Source organism: Rattus rattus, chromosome 8, assembly GCF_011064425.1.
Source record: "Rattus rattus isolate New Zealand chromosome 8, Rrattus_CSIRO_v1, whole genome shotgun sequence".
Lineage (NCBI taxonomy): Eukaryota > Metazoa > Chordata > Mammalia > Rodentia > Muridae > Rattus > Rattus rattus.
In genome coordinates, this window is record NC_046161.1 from 40,811,013 (window position 1) to 40,828,733 (window position 17,721).

A 17,721-nucleotide genomic window follows, 5' to 3' on the forward strand; every position below is an offset into this window, starting at 1 on the left:
TCCTAACTGGGTATTCTGCTTGGGAAAGAATTCCAGCTAATATCAAAGTTCTGGGGGTCTTGGGAGTAATGAGTGATTGGAGTTTTCATTAATTTAACTGTGTGAGTAAAAGCACACACTGTGTGTGAAAATCAGAATTTGGCGTTAAACCAGGTTCAGGAGTATTGGGCCTTATGTGTGATACATGTTAGTGGGAAAGGCCTACTGAGGCCCAGAAAATTTGGTTATATGGACAAAAATGAAGTGGGATCCCTTTCTCATATCACGTCAGCAGTCCTAAAGCAATTAAGGACCCAGATGAACTGAACAGTGAAGCTAGAGCGTGGCTCATATGGGGCCCTGGGTTCTGAGCCCCAAAAAGAAATGATAAAATCTGGTAGGAACACATGATGGTAGTACCACAGGGTAAAAGGCAGCTCACACAGACTGATCACTCTGGCTGCACATAAAGAGGCTTCTCTGTGCAGCAGAGCAGGTCCTGTCAGAGTTAGGGATGACTACAGTCGCCCAGAAGACACTGGCAATGTTTAACAGTGAGGGATTGCGGACATGAAGGATCGACTGCGTGACAGAACTCTACAAATCAGGAAGGAGAAGACAACTGAAAATAGAATAGAGAAAACGAAACCTAGACATCTAGTCAGCAGTCTCACTCCCAGTTAACTATCCTCGATAGCTAGTCAGCACAGTCTCACTCCCAGTTAACTATCCTAGACAGCTAGTCAGCAGTCTCACTCCCAGTTAACTATCCTAGATAGCTAGTCAGCACAGTCTCACTCCCAGTTAACTATCCTAGACAGCTAGTCAGCACAGTCTCACTCCCAGGTAACTATCCTAGATAGCTAGTCAGCACAGTCTCACTCCCAGTTAACTATCCTAGACAGTTAGTCAGCACAGTCTCACTCCCAGGTAACTATCCTAGATAGCTAGTCAGCACAGTCTCACTCCCAGTTAACGAAACCTAGACAGCTAGTCAGCACAGTCTCACTCCCAGTTAACTATCCTAGACAGTTAGTCAGCACAGTCTCACTCCCAGGTAACTATCCTAGACAGCTAGTCAGCACAGTCTCACTCCCAGTTAACGAAACCTAGATAGCTAGTCAGCACAGTCTCACTCCCAGTTAACTATCCTAGACAGCTAGTCAGCACAGTCTCACTCCCAGTTAACTAAACGCACATAAAAACATTTTCTATTCTGCAGCTGTTTATGGCAAAACCAGCTCTCATGGAGGAGGAAAACTCCATTTCAGCTGGTGTCTGTTGGATGCAGATGAGCAGGACATCTGGGAAGTAAGATTGGGAAGCCGTCCTGTGTGGTCGGTCGTTGAGAGTGGGCACTGGCGCGTGCTGCGAGAAACAGCCTCAGCCACATCATTCGCTAACTGGGCCTGTGAGCTATTTAACTTCTCTGAGCCTTAGCTACCTCTGTGAACCAGAAGAGTGCACCTCATGTTTACCGTGAGTTTAAAACTGCCTGGCCTACAGTGACTGACTGTCCTTAGCTGTCAGCATCCTTGTATCAAGTGTGGTAGGCATCTTCCAGGGTGGCTCTCAGGCACCCAAGCCCTTGGGTACTCCCCCGCCAGAGTGAATAGGGCTGGCTTGTCATCGTGAATGATGTGTCAGAACTATGAGACTCCTGAAAGGTCATGAAGGACATGTATACTCCGCTCTTTCTTGGATGGCTTGGTGTGAAGAAAGATCTCCCTGTTGAACACTCCAGCCCTCCAGGGGGTCATGTGAAGACTGAGGCTTTACCCCCGGGCAGCAGCAGGCAGAAGCCAGTTAGGTGCCTACAGCCCTCATCTGTAACTTGACCCAAGCCTCTATGGGTAGAGCCACTGGCTCCAGCTCTGTGACTCATAAAAGCTACGACAATAGATGTTTTGCATCTTCTTAAAAACAGAACAAGTCCATAACATTAAGTTAAATTACAGTGTATGATCCTTTGAGCGTAGACTCAGTGGGTTTTGATACATCATGGAGATGTGCAACTGTCAGCATAATGAATCTGAGACGTTGCGTTGTGTTCCTTCCTGGTCAGTCTGCCCTGGACAACCCTGGCCCACTTCCTACCTCCCCAAAAAGATTTGCTGCTCTGAGACTGATGTGATGTGAGTGCGACTGTCATCTAATCTGTGGCCTTTGTGTCTCTGGCTTCCACTATGCCGCATGTGTCCCAGTCCTAACCACGTCTCTCCTTTTGACTGAATAGCTCCACGTGTATGCTCATCACACATATTTTATTCATGTGGTCCACACTCTTGATTGTTACGAATACTGCTGCTATGTCTAATTGATATACACGGTTTGGGGTGGATGCTTTTATTTTCTCTAGTGATGCGTGTGTGTGTGTGTGTGTGTGTGTGTGTTGTGTGTGTGTGTGCACAGACTTAGGAGTGGGATCATGGAGTCACATGGAACTCAATGTTTTGACTTGTTGAGTCAAACGTGTATGAGAGAGAGTTCTGGCTTCCCTGCAACCTTGCCCGTACTTCCTGTTTTTTACTGTGGCTATCCTCGTGGATGGACGGTAGTAAGTCTGTGATACTGAGCTCCACAATGGATGACAAGTGTTGAGCATCTTAACATATCTTCATGTTTATTCAGGGACTTCACCCATTGTTCATGTATCTATAAGGATCCTGTATATGTATACACACATGTACATCATATGCATAAATATATGTATATGCACATTTTTTTTTTTGTAGACAGGGTGTTAGAACCAATGCTGGTGTTTAAGCCTCACACGGGGCACAGCACTAGATATGTAAGCAGAGCATGGTGACCCATGACACATCCTAGCACTCGTGAGGTGGATGGAGAAAGACCAGGATCATGGATCAGCCTGGACCTCGGGAGACCCTGTCTCAAAAACAAGCAAATGTATACATGAGAGTGGTTTCCTAGCTGTGTCCTTCAGAGGAACCTGTCTGAACTAGTTCCATGATGAATATCTCTGTGTAGTTTGGATAGCAGGAATCAAGACGGGAAGTGATGCAGGTACTATTTTTTAAAGATTTGTTTATTTTATGCATACAAGTACACCATATCTGTCTTCAGACACACAGAAGGGGGCATCAGATCTCAGTGCAGATGGTTGTGAGCTACCATGGAGTTGCTGGGAATTGAGCGCAAGACCTCCAGAAGAGCAGTCAGTGCTCTTATCCGCTGAGCCATCCCTCCAGCCCTTGGGTACTATCGCTGAGGGAGTTGGTAAAGAGAAGACGTTCTATGGTGGAATGTTATTTAAAGTCGGGGCCAGTGAAATGGTCTGGTGGATAAAGGCACTTGCTGCCACCCCTGACAGCCTGCATTTGTTCCCGGGGATCCACACAGGGGAAGGAGCCTTCACACACTCACAGTGTACACGCTCACAAACACAAAATTAAGGGTAATTTTAAAAAGAACAATGAAGGCAGACGCAGGGCATGGTGACATGTTTGTAATTCCAGACTTTGAGAGACAGGCAGTTAGATGAGGGGTTTCAAGGCCAAGTTAGGCCACCTTCTCAAAAAGCAAGTCAGTGCTCTGTCTCCAGGGAATAATGGAGGGCCCCTCCCCCACCTTGGCCCCCATGAGAAGTTAGCACAGGCTTCTCACAGCAGCTGTGTCGTCCTTGGGCTTCCGTTACTTCTGTAAGAAGATTATACCTGTAAATCCCCACAGCCGGCAGCCTGGTACTGTGTTATTTAGGAAGGTGAGGGAGGAACAAGGAGGGGGAGGGGGCGGGGAAAGGGAAGGAGGGGGAGGAGGAAAGGAAGAAAATGATTATGTATAAAATCAATATTTATGAGATGAAAAATTCTGCAGTTAGACTGTGGTCCCTGGGACCAGAAGCTCTTGCTCATCTTGTCCTCTGAGAAGCCAAGGGGATAGGGATGCAACTCAGTTGCTAGAGTAACCAATGTTCAATCCCAGCATGGGATAACCCAGATGTGGCTGTATATTCATCACTCGGGAGGTATAGGCAGGAGGCTCAGAAGTCCAAGGTTTTCTTGGACTTGGAGGTCAGCCTAGGGGCTACCTGAAACCCTGTCTTTAAAAGACATATAGGCAACATGGCGTGCACCCTACCTGCCCACGTATAACAAGGAAATAGAGGTATAATTTTAAAAACTGTTTTTAAGAAGTGTTAAAAATGCCTCCAAGAGACTACAGGAAGAATCTTCAGGCCGCCAATCCAGCCCCTTTCCTTGGGCACAGGAGGAGGCCAGCACGTTCAATTCCTAGCCCATCGTCACAGCCCTTCCGTGCAGGGTCTTCTCGATGTACGGGTTCACGTTCTAACTGCAGTTTTAAGAGTTTCACAATTTCCTTGGGGTTTATTATGTTTTCAAGCAGAGATTGAAGTGTAGGAAGAGAATAAAGAGTCTATTCTGGGTGTGCTCTGTGCCTAGTTGGCCTTGATTAAGATGTATGCCGGTTCTCTGCCTTAGAAGAATGCGGGAGACCACAGTCTGCCTTGCCTGCAGCAGGCTGTCATTCCCTAGGATGGTCACTAGAGGGCAGTGTGGCATGCCTTTTCTCAATCGAAGCTAGCAGTGTGGTGGTTCGCATAAACGTCAAAATATTAGGTGTAGTGGTGCACACCTTTAATCCCAGTACTTGCAAGGCAGAAGCAGGTAGATCTCTGTGAGTTTGAGGCCGGTCTAGTCGGCACTGTGAGTTGCAGGCCCGCTAGGGCTATGTATAGAGAACCTGTCTTAATGAAAATGGGGGGTGGGGTTTGCACAGTTTCAAGGCTAAGGAGGCTAAATTTACTTCCTGTATCTTGACTTCCCAATCACACCTAAGATCATATTTTTAAGATGGTCACCTAGTAGTAGTTATATTTTAATCAGTCTTTCTTGGGTTTGGGGGACCTTTCTTCTGTACCTGGAAGACATTTAAAAAAATTTCTTTATTGTTCTGTAGTAGTGTGTGTGTGTGTGTGTGTGTGTGTGTGTGTGTGTGTGTGTGTGTGTGTGTGTGAATGCAGGGATGGACATGCCATACATATATGTGGAGATCAGAGGACATCTTTGGGTAATCAGGTCTCTCCTTCCACCATGGTTTTCAGGGCTTACACTCAGATGACCAGGTTTGTGCAGCCAAGCCCCTCACCCCGGAGCTCCCTTCCCCCACTGTTGTTTCCCTTTGATAAAATTCAGACCCTTTTGCCCTCTACTTCATCTCCTGCCTTCTCCTCTACCCTCAGGTTTAGGCTTAATTTTTTTTTTAATTTAATCTTGTTTTGTTTGAGACAGGGTTTCACTGTGTAGCCCAGGCTGTCCTTGGAGTCACAGAAATCCTCCTGCTTCAGCCTCCCAAACACTGGAATTATAAGTGGGTACCACTACCACACTGATTTAAGCAATGAACCACAGAGCTGTACGTGCTAAATGGGTCATGGAGTGTGGATGTTTAAACCTTGGTTTAAAAGGAAAAACAGAACAGGGGCAGCCACTCGCGTGGCTTGAACGGAGGATAATTCATGGGTAGGGCTGACTTTCAAAGCCTGGGTGCTTTGCCACTGCCTCAATGATTACAAAAATTACTGACCTTTCTTCTCAGGTCTTCTGGGACACACGAAACAGCATTCCTTCCCAAAAGAAACGATTCATTCTCGTTCTGCTACGTCACAGGACACTGCATAAAAGCTGAAAGCTGAGTCTAGGATGGGGTGGTTCTTTTAAAGACTTTGGGTTTGTTTGCTTTCCTCCTCCCCCTCCTCCCTCCTTCCCCCCCTCCCCCCCCCCTTCTGCCCCCTCCTCCAGGGATTCACATGCCCAGGCTTTCTTCAAACTCCCTAAGCAGTACAGGGATCCTCCTGCTTCCGCCGCCTAAGGGCTGTGATTACAGTTGTGTCCCGTCATGCCTGGGATTTCTGTCTGTGTGACAGCGTCTCACACTACAGCCCACGCTGGCCTAGAACTCACAGCAGCCCTGCCTCAGCCGAGCGCTGGGATTGCAGGCTTCTGTTAGGACTTCCCAGATTTATTCAGGCAGTCCTTTTTCCAGATGTCCTCTTCCTGAGGTCCAGGTCCTGAACTGACCTGGGAAAGCTGGCAGAGAGAGTGTGGGTCCAAGATGGAGCTGAGTGGCTAAGGTGCTGTGCCTGGGGATGACTGGGTCTCACCCTCATACCTGGTTGATTTGTCCTACTCAGTTGAGAATGTGTTTGTTTTGGGTTTGATATAGCTGACTTGGGGCTTACAAACTTCACTTTTTCAGTAAACAAGGGCATATATGTGGCCCTCGTGTTGACTTGATCTTCAAATGGCGCCTGTGAAGCCAGGGACAGAGCAGTCAGCTGACGGAGGACTAAGTCCCCTCCTCTGCATCACAGGCTGAGCCCACATCTTGGTTAAGGGACCACAGGATTGTATTGTGCCCCAGGTCAAAACGGGATCTCTAGGGCTGGACAGATGCTCAGTGGTTAAGAGTATCTGTGCCTTTTGCAGAGGGCATGAGCTTGGGTCCCAGCACCCACATCAACAGCTTACAAACCATCCAACTCCGGCTCCTGAGGATCAGACATCTCTGGCCTCTGAGGTCACCTGCACTCAAATGTACATATCCCCACACAGACACAGACGCATAGACACACGTGTGTAATAATAATAATAATAACAATAACAATAATAATGATGATAATAGACACACATGTGTAATAATAATAATAGTAGACACACATGTGTGGTAGTAGTAGTAGTAGTAATAATAATAATAATAATAATAATAATAATAATAGATGTAAAAATTGGGTCTCCAGTACTTATAAGCAGGGTTAGGAAATAGTCTTGTTCACAATTGCTCTGATGGCAAATGAGACATTAGCTCAGTTGGCAAAGCCACCCACTCCCTGGCGATGGGTCTGGAGAGATGGTTCAGTGGTTAAGAGCGCCAGCTGCCAGCTCACAACCATCTGTAACTCCAGTCCCAGGTGATCTGGTGCCTCCACAGGCACCAGGCACACGTTGCACAGACATACATACACGCAGGCAAACACCCATGCATATAGAATAAAATAGTTATACACAACGGATTATTGTGTGTGTGTGTGTGTGTGTGTGTGTGTGTGTGTGTGTAAGATTAGCTTCAACTGCTTTGCAGTTCCTACCAGGAGTCTTTCGTCGCTTCCGTAGCGCCCTTGGGGCTGAGCTCTCCAGTCTTGGAAGATCCCAGGTGTGTTGGGGGGACACCTATTCTTCACTTTTTTCTCCAGGAGCTTGAGAGGCGGCAGACAGGACATCTGGGAAAGAGTGACAACTTGAACTGCAGTTGTCGGCTGGGCGGCATGGGGTGCTTACGGACTAGAGAAAGCCAGAAACGTATTTCTGCATTTCCCAAGATAATCGAAGTGGTGGCAGGCCCCACTGTTCTCTTTCCCCTGAAGGAGGAATTAGGACCCCATCCCTCCTAGACAGGGCATCTCTGGGTGGCCCTGGCTGTCCTGGTCCTCGATCTGGAGACCAAGCTGGAGACCAAGATCTGCCTGCCAAGTTCTGGGATTAAAGGGGTGTGCCATCACCACCTGGCCTTTAAAAAATAATAATAACAAAAACAGAAACAGTATCTTGTAACTTAAGCAAGCCAATATGTAGTCAAAGATGACTTTGAACTTCCGACTCTCCTGCTTCTGCCTTCCAAGGGCTGAGACCACAGACACGCACCGCACTACTATGCCCAGCTTTTACAGTACTGGAAATCGAGCCTTGGGCTTCATGCTTGCTGAGTAAACACTCTGCCAATGGAGCCCCAGCCCTGGTTACCTCTCCACGGAAAGCTTGAGCACGTTACCCTGGCTGTTGTAGCAACATTAAACTTGGCGGTTCCCTTCGTCCTCAGGAAGGCTGGTCCTTGCTTTGCCTGGCCCATCTCTTGAGGTGCATGGGTCATGGACCAACCAGGTACCATTTCCCTCTCCCTCGACACATGCTGGGTGCATTGGCTGCACAGGGAACAAAAGATTCTACTGGCGGTGATCGCTCCCCCTGAGCCAACCCGGGTGGCCTAAGGTGACAGAAAGGTCCTGTGATATGGATTCCCCTCTTTGCCTTCTGTTTGTGGGTCTGCCTAAGTGAGACAGTATCTTATCAGCTACTTTCAAAGGAAAGATTTCTTTATTGCTTCTCTAGAAAGAAAAAAAATAAGTCATTTATGTTTCCTTTTCATATTTCTCAGTTATGCTGTGACTTAGCAGGGAAGGTGAGTCACCTGCTGCCACAGGGTTGGGCCACAGGGAGTGGACCTCCTCCCCCAACCCCCAGCAGGTAGCTAGGGGCTGCAGTTTGAGACTGGGGGGTTGGGAAGAAGGGAGCTTGGAAGTTTGTAGCTCCTTTTGTCACTGGGCTTGTGACTGGGTCACTTCGAGATGAACATCATCTCTTCAATCTACAGCCGTGGGACATTTGCAAGGCACATGGTGGCATCTCTGGGTTCAAGTTGGGCTTCCTAACTGGGTAGGGATGAGGTAAAGGACTGTCAGGGGCCATAGAGGACCACAGAGGGACAAAGATACTCTGTACTCCAGTGAGACTGGAAGGCCTGGGCCTTCCTAGCTTACATGGAGGCCTTGTGTCTTCCAAGAATGCACAGGGGACAGGGTTGACCATGAACTTGGGACCCTCACTCCCCTACCAGTTTGTCCTTGCTCAAATCTCAGGTGATGTCAAAGGTCAGGTTAAAGCTGAACTAGAAGGAGGAAGTCTAAGATTCCCTTTGCTCTACTACTTAACAGCTGTCCCCGGGATGACAGACGTTGGACTTCTGATAGTAACTGTGCCTTGGGAAATAGCCCCTCCTTGCCCCACCCCCGCCCACACAGCGCTGCCTCCTGGGCATGGGTTTGGTCTCAGCTCTGCCTACTCACATGACTCCCTGACTGCTCTTGTCTAGACCAGGGAAGAGGGCTTGACTCCACACTGAGGATTGGGTGTCCTGGTCCTGGCTGTCACATTCCACATGTCTCAGCTGTGCTCTTGGTGTCATCCTTCTGCCCTGGGTATGACCTGGAAGTATTGTGTATGTAGCTGAGGAAGGACTTGAACTTCTGACCCTTCTTCTTCTACCTCTCAAGCGTCGGGATTACAGATGTGCATCACCATGCCTGCTTTATGCAATGTCAGATCTGGCATGGCCCTGGTGGGGACAGAATGACATGGTTCTTGCCCCTGGGACAGGGCCAGCAGGCACGGGCCTCTGTGAGTGTATGTGTAGAGCTTGTCTGTATAATAATGTACATATTTTATATTTCTCCTTCAAGGATTGTCCTCTCTGTTGACGTTAATGACTCCGTGATAATCAGACAGCATGAGTCTGGGAGGCGAAAGTGTGGTTAATGTCTCAGTAACATGGTAGACGCTGGGACCTTCAGGACAGACCTTAAGGCTGGATTCCAGAGCTCCTGAATTCAATTCCCAGCAACCACATGGTGGCTCACAACCATCTGTAATGGGATCCAGTGCCCTCTTCTGGTGTGTCTGAAGAGAGCTACAGTGTACTCATGTACATAAAATAAATAAATAATTCATATATGTGCATTTATTTTTTTTTCTCCAAAAAGCAAGGACGCAATATAAATTTTATATAAATTATATAAGGGGCTTCATGAGTCTAAAGGAACAAAAACAGCTGTATGGTGAGCCAGCTTGTTAGAAAAAAGATACTAAGACAGAGAAAAAGAGATTTAGGGAGTGGTGATTGGGGTCCCATCCAACTAGTTTATGCTAGTCTGTGCTTAACAGAGGCAGGCAGATCTCTGAATTCTTTCACAGCGTTAAAAGAAAACGTGTGCTTGCTGTCTCCTAAGAATTTAGCAGCTGGGGTTGTAGGGTGCTGGTTCATAGGATAATCAAAAGGGAACCTGGGGTAAATGACTGGATTGGTATGTAAAAGACAGGGCTTATGATCTGCAGATGAGCTATCCAGAGACTTGTTTAGAATAGCAAGAGAGAACTGCTAGGAGAACTGTCTGTAGCAGGAGAGAGAGAGACAGAGAGACAGAGAGACAGAGACAGAGACAGAGAGCTGTCTGGAGATCTCCAGAGAAAGCAGAATGGAGAGAAAGCAGGCTGGAAAGCTGACTTGAGCAGAGCATAGGCTGCCAGCTTTGACCCACAGCGTCATTTTCATCACTCCCAGAAACCCCTTCTCTCCGAACCTTTCTCCAAGCCAAGGCTGGTCCTTATCAATGCAATAATGGGGCTCGAACCCAGGACTTCACACATGGTAGACAATCGATCTGCCACTAAGCTACATCGGAGCCTCAGTCAGTCCCTTCATTACAAAAGCCCGGACTGCGGGGCTGCCATCAGGCCCAGCCAAACAAGAAGGAGGGGAGGGCAAAGAGGGATGGTGGGCAGAATGACACCTGCCAGAGAGATCCTGGCTGACCTTGTAGCCAGGCAATGCCTGGAGGACTACTGAAGGGAAAGATCCAAGTGTTTGCTTTGTGCTGTACTCTACTGGGTTGGTGGCCCCAACACTGGGATCTGACTGGGACAGGGATCTTGTATAGGATTAGACTAGGGGTCTGGGGACCAGGGGCTCAGACTTTGCTTTAAGTTCAGTGCCATCTCCTGCCCTGCCCCCACCCATAAGTCCTACCTGAATGGGAGCGCTCATTCTCGGGATACGTCATATCCATCTTCCAGGATTTGAACCACTCTCTGTGGGTTTTGCTGGATGGGATCCATCCAGGCTTGTGGCCCTGGCTTTGTACACTGGAACTCTTGCTCCGCAATGGGGCCTCATCGAGCAGCTGCAGGCGGTATTTCACATCTGTCGGGGCGATTTCCTGCTCTTCCAGATCCTCAAGGACAGCCCCGGGCTGCTGCTGCTTCTGCTAGGGGGTTCACTCAGTCAGAGGGGTCATTCCTGGGTTCAGTATGGGAAGTGAGTGTGGATATGTGTGTATGTGGTGGGGAGGGCGGTTCGTCTCCTAAACACTTGCCGCCGTCCCCTAGAAAGTTACTCGTCTGAGCTACAATGTCCTTACTTGCGAAATCAGTAAAATGTGTCCCTTTCTGGGTTGTCAAGAAGATCAGCGCTTTGGGTTTGGCATCGTGCTTGGCATGAGTAAATGCTTGACCGTCTCTTCTCTCGAAATGTTTATGACCTTGCTGCGCTATAACAGTGCTACACTGGTGGCATGTGTTGAGGCTTGACTGGAGTCCTTAACTTTACCTGACCCCTGGAGCCACTGTCCTCAAGCCCCATGGGGACAGCCAGGGACTCTCGCTGGATGGAATTGGATAAAGAGTCATCAAGCAGGTAGGATCTTCTGTCTCCAGGAGAAAAAATCTCTAGAGTAGGGAAAAGAACTGAGGACCATCTCAGCCCTCCTACCCATGGGCAGTTTCCTCACCCTCCAACGGGAGAGGAAGTGAGGGAGGACGGAGGGGACGATGTCTGGACGGGTCCAGTTCTAATTTATTTGAGACTAGATCAGTGTGAGGACAGGAGTGGAAGGGTTGGAGTGGAATGGGGCTGGCGCTCTGCATTAGGGCCACATGGTAAAGGCCATCTGTCTCCCTTCCTTTCTTCCTTCCCTCCTCCCTCTGTCCTTCCCTCCTCCCTCTACCCCATTTGTCTACTCCTATTCCTCCTCCCTTCTTCTTTCCTTCCTTTTCCCCTCTATCTCTTCCTCTCTCCTTTTCTTCCTCCCTCCCTCCCTCCTTCCTTCCCTTCCCTTTTCCTTCCTTCCTTCTTTCCTTCCTTCCTTCCTTCCTTCCTTCCTTCCTTCCTTCCTTCCTTCCTTCCTTCCTTCCCCCTTTTTTCCTTTTTTTTCAACAGAGTCTTTTGTAGCTAAGGTAAGCCAAGAGCTTCATACATAGCCAAAGACAGCCTTGAGTTTCTGATCTTCCGGCCTCCACTTCCCAAGGGATGGGACTACAGGCCTGGTGTGTTCAGCAAATGTAACCCAGCACTCCGTGCATGCTGGACGATTGCTCTAAAATGTAACCCAGCACTCCGTGCATGCTGGACGATTGCTCTAAAATGTAACCCAGCACTCCGTGCATGCTGGACGATTGCTCTAAAAGCTGAGCTACATCCCAAGCTGCCAAAACAGTTAGGCATTCCAGGATTGTTTTGGTTCTTTGTTTTGGCCTCCAATTTTGTGGCCGTTGAGAATGGGTGGCTTACGGTAAAGACGGCTGACACTGGGCTCCTGGAGAGTCAAGCAAGACAGCCTTTCAGAGACGTTGGAGTAGGCACGGCGGTGTCCATGTCTCCTAAGGGGTACAGAAAGGAGAACATCGGGGCTTTTGTTCCTTGCTTTCTTCAAAGTTACAAATGTATATACCCCAGGACCCTGAAGAGGCCACTCTGGTTCCACAGGGACAGGAAGGAAGGAAGGGTCTGTGAGCTGAGTTTTGTGGTCAGATGTCAGACCTAAGGGGAAGGCCAGGTGTTTGGGGCTCGAGAGAGACCTGCAAAGAAAGGACAGACAGCCTTTAGCTGTTAAAGAAAGGGGCATTTTTGATTGGTGTGTGTCAAGCAGTGTCCATTGATTGTGTGGGCAGACAAGGTGAGAGTGAGCGAATCCTCAGACAGAACCAGATGCCTTAGGCTGTTAGCTGCCAGCGTGTGGGCAACTTCTTGAGCTTGCTGAACTTGAGATCTGAGTCTCAGATCTAGCTGTGAGTTCTTACTCTGTGTGTGTGTGTGTGTGTGTGTGTGTGTGTGTGTGTGTGTGAGAGAGAGAGAGAGAGAGAGAGAGAGAGAGAGAGAGAGAGACTATAGTGAGTCACAGTTTTTACTATACATATGCTCAGAACCATAGGTGTGTGTGTGTGTGCTCAGTAAAGTATGCATGCGTGTGTGTGTATGTGACTGTCCTCTGTGTGTGTGTGTGTGTGTGTGTGTGTGTGTCTGTCTGTCTGTCTAGGAAGATGTACAGCATATCCAAGCTCTGACCCTTCAAATATATTTCCTGTCCTTATTTTCCTGTCCAGTCCGCCCGGCCCTGCACACCCACCAAGTGTCCTGAGAGAAAGGGTTGAACTGCATTCGGCCGGTTGTGTTGGTTAGCCAGTACCTGGCTCCTTTTCAGAACCTGCAATCACAAAATAGGACCTTGAATCTGGAAGATGACTTACGAGGCTGATTCATTCAGCCTTCCTACCCAGTGAATCTAAAGCATGTGTTGCTCTTTCCTAGCTCAAAGTGCGTGGCATGGCAGTGTTAATTACACTAATCCTACATACAGAGTTGGAGAGGGACTACAGCCGTGAGTCCTCACACTGACTCCAGAGCCGTATCTGTTCAGTGCTACTCCCCCGCATCTGAACACTTCCCACTCGGTCGCCCCTCTTGGGACAAATGTATATTCCATTCTGGAGCAACACTAGCCATTTTCAATTGTCTTTCCCTGTGACTTCACCATTTGTCTGAATTATCCATCCAAGGCTTATAAAAACAGACTATCTCTTTTTTAGTAGAATCTTCCAGCTGAGCTAACGCTTCTGTGAGCCAGGATGTTTGCAAGCTCAAGGGTCCTTGATCGGAGTATGATCTGGGTAACGTCTCACAGGGTCAGAGTTTAATCAGTGTTTTTTTTTTTTTTTCTTTTTTCTTTTTTTTTTTTTCCGGAGCTGGGGACTGAACCCAGCAAGCGCTCTACCACTGAGCTAAGTCCCCAACCCCTTAGTCAGTGTTTTTAAAATTTAAATTTTATCATTATTGTGCATGTATGTATGATGTGGAACATGCATGCCACGTGTGTAGAGGTGGGGGGGACAGCTTTGTTGAGTGTGTGTGTGTGTGTGTGTGTGTGTGTGTGTGTGTGTGTGTGTATGTATGTGTGTGTGTGAAATATATGTGTGGCCAGAGGACAACTTATAGAATCTATCCTTCCGCAATATGGTTCCAGGCATGCAACTCAGGTTATCAGGCTTGGCCACAGTTACCTTTCTTTATGTGGCTTTGAACTTGCTATGTAGCCAAGAACAATCTTGAACCCCTGACCCTCTTGCCTCCACAGCCCATGTGCTGAGATTAAGGGCAGGAACCATCATGCCTGGATAGCGCTTAGCTTCTGAGTCACAGTTTGGAGCCTCCTTGTGAAAGTGTGGCAAAGTCACCACTCAAGCTGCCCCCTGGGTTACTAGGTGATGTCCAGCTTGTCAGGGCTACAGAGGAGTCCTGTCATCCAGTGCTACTTAAGAAATTTGCAATGTCCCCAGCACAGGATCTGCTTCCTGATTGAGTCTTTCCTGAGTTTCAAGGGACTCTGAAGGCAACATTTATCCTGCTTGAGGATTGTGGGGCCCTTGGGTTCATAACCAGCGGGGTGGGAGGAGACCAGGGTGCATACAGATCTTTGCTCTCCAGTTCCTTAGAGGAGATCTCATTAGCTAGGCTAACTGATGGTCCTGTGGCTGGGTCACATAACTGCCACATTAGCACACGGAACTGCCCAATCAGATATTGATGGGATAGCTTCGCCAGGCCCAGAGGCAGGGACTCTGTGGCATTTTGTGAGAACGGGGAGGGAGAAGCAGGAACGCAGACACCAGAGAGAAGGCAGTAGTTTCCGAATGACCTGCTGGAAGCAGATTCTGGGTGAAGCCGTTATGTAAGGTCCAGCATCCTCAGTCTTTCTCCAGAGCCTCTACAGCCTGTGGGGCTTCTCTACTTCCTCCCGACATTCTCTGGACTACACACACCCTGAATGAGCATCACTTCCAGGCCTCTACTTCCCCCAATCCTCCCTCTCGTAGCCTGCTCAAATGTCATTTCCTTCCTGGAGATTCTCCCCAACCCCTGCTGCTGACACAGTAGCATCAAGGGCTTGCTCTCACAGAGAGTTATATTCCCGACTCTAGTAGAGGTCTCTGTAGCACAGTGAACTTCATGTTTTCCTTCGCCCGTGGACTTAGAGTTTATTAAAGATAGAGGCCGCAATCTCCAGCAACCAGAACAAAGCCTGGCCCATATGAGGCATTTAATATTTGTTCAATTCAACCCGAGGCTAGAGTAAGGTTTCTCTGTAGGTAAGAACAGGGTAAGCAAGGGTGAGCTTGCAACCTGGGCATGGTGGCCTTTGCTTGTAATCCTCTGCAAGTTGGGAAGCTGACTCAGGAGGATTATTGGGAGTTTGAGGCCAGCTGGGGCTAACATCCGGGGTTTGAGGCCGACCTTCAATACAAAGCGAGATTAACCAGCTAACCAGCCAACTAACTGAGCGTGAACTTGAAGACTTAGTGACTGGTTCATGAAGTGCGGATGTGGGCTGAACATCTCTGAAAGGCATCAGATCCTGGGATTTGGAGATCTTTATTATTCCTTTTCTGAAAAACCCCGTTCTGCCTAGGGAACAGAAGACTCCAAATTTTCTCAACCCACGTGCCTAGGATGGAGAGTGGCCTGGGACTGGGGCCCTAGGACAGCAACCTCCTCTGTAGTAATATGCGTGTGTAGTGGGACTTCTCCTAGCCTGGTCACTGTTTTGCTTGGAGGGAACTCAGGAGGAGGAAACGCTGGAGATCTGTGGGTAGCAGCTCAGGTTCTCTCTGCCGGACAGACAGACGCTCTATGAAACTGTGGCTGCTGTTCCCAGATCCTCAAATTCTTCAGGTCCTGATGCTAAGTGGATATCACCCATCACCGTGCTGCTAATCTGCCCGAACATCTCTGAATGGCAGGACACGGAGACGGTCCTCAGACCGCACCTGTCTCTTCACTCCTGTACTCAGAATCCCTGACCCAGCACGTGAAGGGAAGAAGGGTTCCCTCAGAGATTTTGCCTCATCCAGGCACGGGTAAAGGATGGAGGAGTCCAGGAATCTGGCCTCTCTTCCACTTTTCCTCTCCTGGGGAGGGGAGGCACATGGGGCTTGCGAAATGTATTCTTTAGCAATTTTGTAGTTTAGCCTAAGGACTCATCTGGGGGAAAGTGGACCAAGAACACACACACAGAGAGAGAGAGAGAGAGAGAGAGAGAGAGAGAGAGAGAGAGAGAGAGAGAGAGAGAGAGAGAGAGGCTCTGCACTGCAGGACATCAAGGACATCAGGCTCAGAAGCCAGAAACCAGTCCTGTCTCAGGCAGGTCCCTTTCCACAGGCCGATGCAGACTGCTCTATGTTGCCATCTGCTGGACACATGCATCAATAGCATGTCACACCCTTGGCGCTTCTGCCCTCTGGATACTCCTGGTCTCATCCCTTCGGCCCTCTCTAGGCTCTTCTGCCAAGGTCCCTCCCTCCTACTCAACACACACCTGCTTTCCATCTTCTCCGAGGTGGGTGGGACAGTCAAGGAGCCTTAGTCCTGGCCCAGGACAGAGGACTCTGAATTATTCACTCCTGTGGTCTGATGAGAGAAATGCTTTGCCTCTGGGGTCAGAGTTTTTCTTAACGTGCCACCTATTTCTCTGTGCTCTTGCAGGCTTTTTGGGACCTGGGGCTTGGCTGTGATTGGAGGCTACTGAAATTGCTGAACTGGGATACTTCTGAGAACGAGTCCCCGGCGTTAACAGTGATGCTGAGGCAACAGGACCATCCCACAGGACTGGGATGCAGGGCTCCTGGCACAGCGCGGGACGCTAAGGTGACCAGCAGAGACTGCTGTAGCACTAGCGATGGGCCTTACTACTTCTAAAAGCTCCTTTCTCACTCCAAGGTGTGAGGACACAGAAACAGGGCTGTACTGGTTAGAGTTGATTATACAAGTCTGGGTTTTCCTTAGTGCTGATGTCCCCGAGTGATGTTCTGCCTTCCCCTAGTCTGCCTGGGGCTGAGAGGCTGAGTGCTTTCTTTGGCTTGGCCTGGGGACACAGTTCACAGCTCCAAGCCTGGCTTCTCACTGCTTCCCTGTCCATCCTGGATGGGCCGTGTCTTCCCTAAATCCCGGTGGCTCTTACTGCTATTGCTTTCCCTTTGGGCACACGCTAAGTGTGTGGGCTCCTAGATCGACCAGCTCTGAGGCCATTGTCTTCCAAGTGTATCAACAGGAATTAGTAAGGGGGCCCACGTATGCTCAGGTCCTGAGCTGAAGCGGATCCAAAGAAGGCTGTCCCCTCTGCCTGGCCTGACCCACTGACTGTAGGGGGCTTCAGAGCCACTTGGAGGAGAGGGTGCTGGCAAACTCTTCCTGCCTAGCCAGACCCTTTTACTTCTTTCCCTTCTGGGGAGACTTTCCCTATTCTAGTCCCCATGTGCAGAGCTGAAAGCCCTCGTCTGCTGTGGGGGAAGAGCTTGGTGGCTGTGTTAGAGAGTGTGGTTTCCAGCCCCGTGGCTGTGATGGCTGGCCTGACTCGTTTGGGCAGAGTCCATCTCTGGGAGCTGTTGTCTCTCCTGACTCACCTGTGTGGACAAACCACCGTTGGGTTTTGCAGAACTTGAGCTTATCATAGTAAAAAGGAAGGTGTTCTAAACCGGCTGAAGGGAGAGCTGCTCCGCTCAAGCAGAGAATTCTGGAGCAGCAATGGGTATCCTGGGTAGCCTAGGGATCACCATGGCAACACGAAAGGCAATCCAAAGGGAGGTAGTGATGGAACAGGCCCTCCTCCAGGCCGAGGCTGAATCCCTGGCGTGATTAGAAGGCGGATTTAGGGTTAGAAAGTGATCTGTAGACCCACAGCTGCCTCTAATTTAAGGTACACGTGGCCTGTCTGCTGTCCCTTGTCAGTGGAAATCCCTTACTCCCTGTTCCTCACCCATGAGGCACCCAACTTGGGCAGAGGACCTGTTGGTGTGTGGAGAAGTGGGGTGGCAGAAGACTCCGGAG

General features: G+C 49.1%; 1 protein-coding gene across 1 annotated transcript; it reads right to left on the bottom strand.

Moving 5' to 3' along the window:
- Positions 1-5,966: 5,966 nt before the first annotated feature.
- LOC116908165 lies at positions 5,967-17,339 on the bottom strand. Its single transcript, XM_032911463.1, has 10 exons — positions 17,298-17,339; positions 12,971-13,048; positions 12,136-12,224; positions 11,176-11,294; positions 10,597-10,834; positions 8,861-8,999; positions 7,789-7,939; positions 7,109-7,240; positions 6,125-6,271; positions 5,967-6,041 (listed from the first exon to the last, which is right to left on the bottom strand). The coding sequence occupies exons 2-10, from the start codon at positions 13,000-13,002 to the stop codon at positions 5,967-5,969; spliced, it is 1,122 nt and encodes a 373-aa protein (XP_032767354.1). The 5' UTR covers positions 13,003-13,048; positions 17,298-17,339.
- Positions 17,340-17,721: the final 382 nt, after the last annotated feature.

Coding starts and splice junctions, on each gene's coding strand:
- LOC116908165 (XM_032911463.1), bottom strand. CDS start 13,002: ATGCAGTTCAACCCTTTCTCTCAGGACACTTG. Junction 12,225..12,970: donor CCTTTCTCTCAGGACACTTG/GTGGGTGTGCAG, acceptor TGTACCCCTTAG/GAGACATGGACACCGCCGTG. Junction 6,272..7,108: donor GAAGCGACGAAAGACTCCTG/GTAGGAACTGCA, acceptor CTGGCTTCACAG/GCGCCATTTGAAGATCAAGT.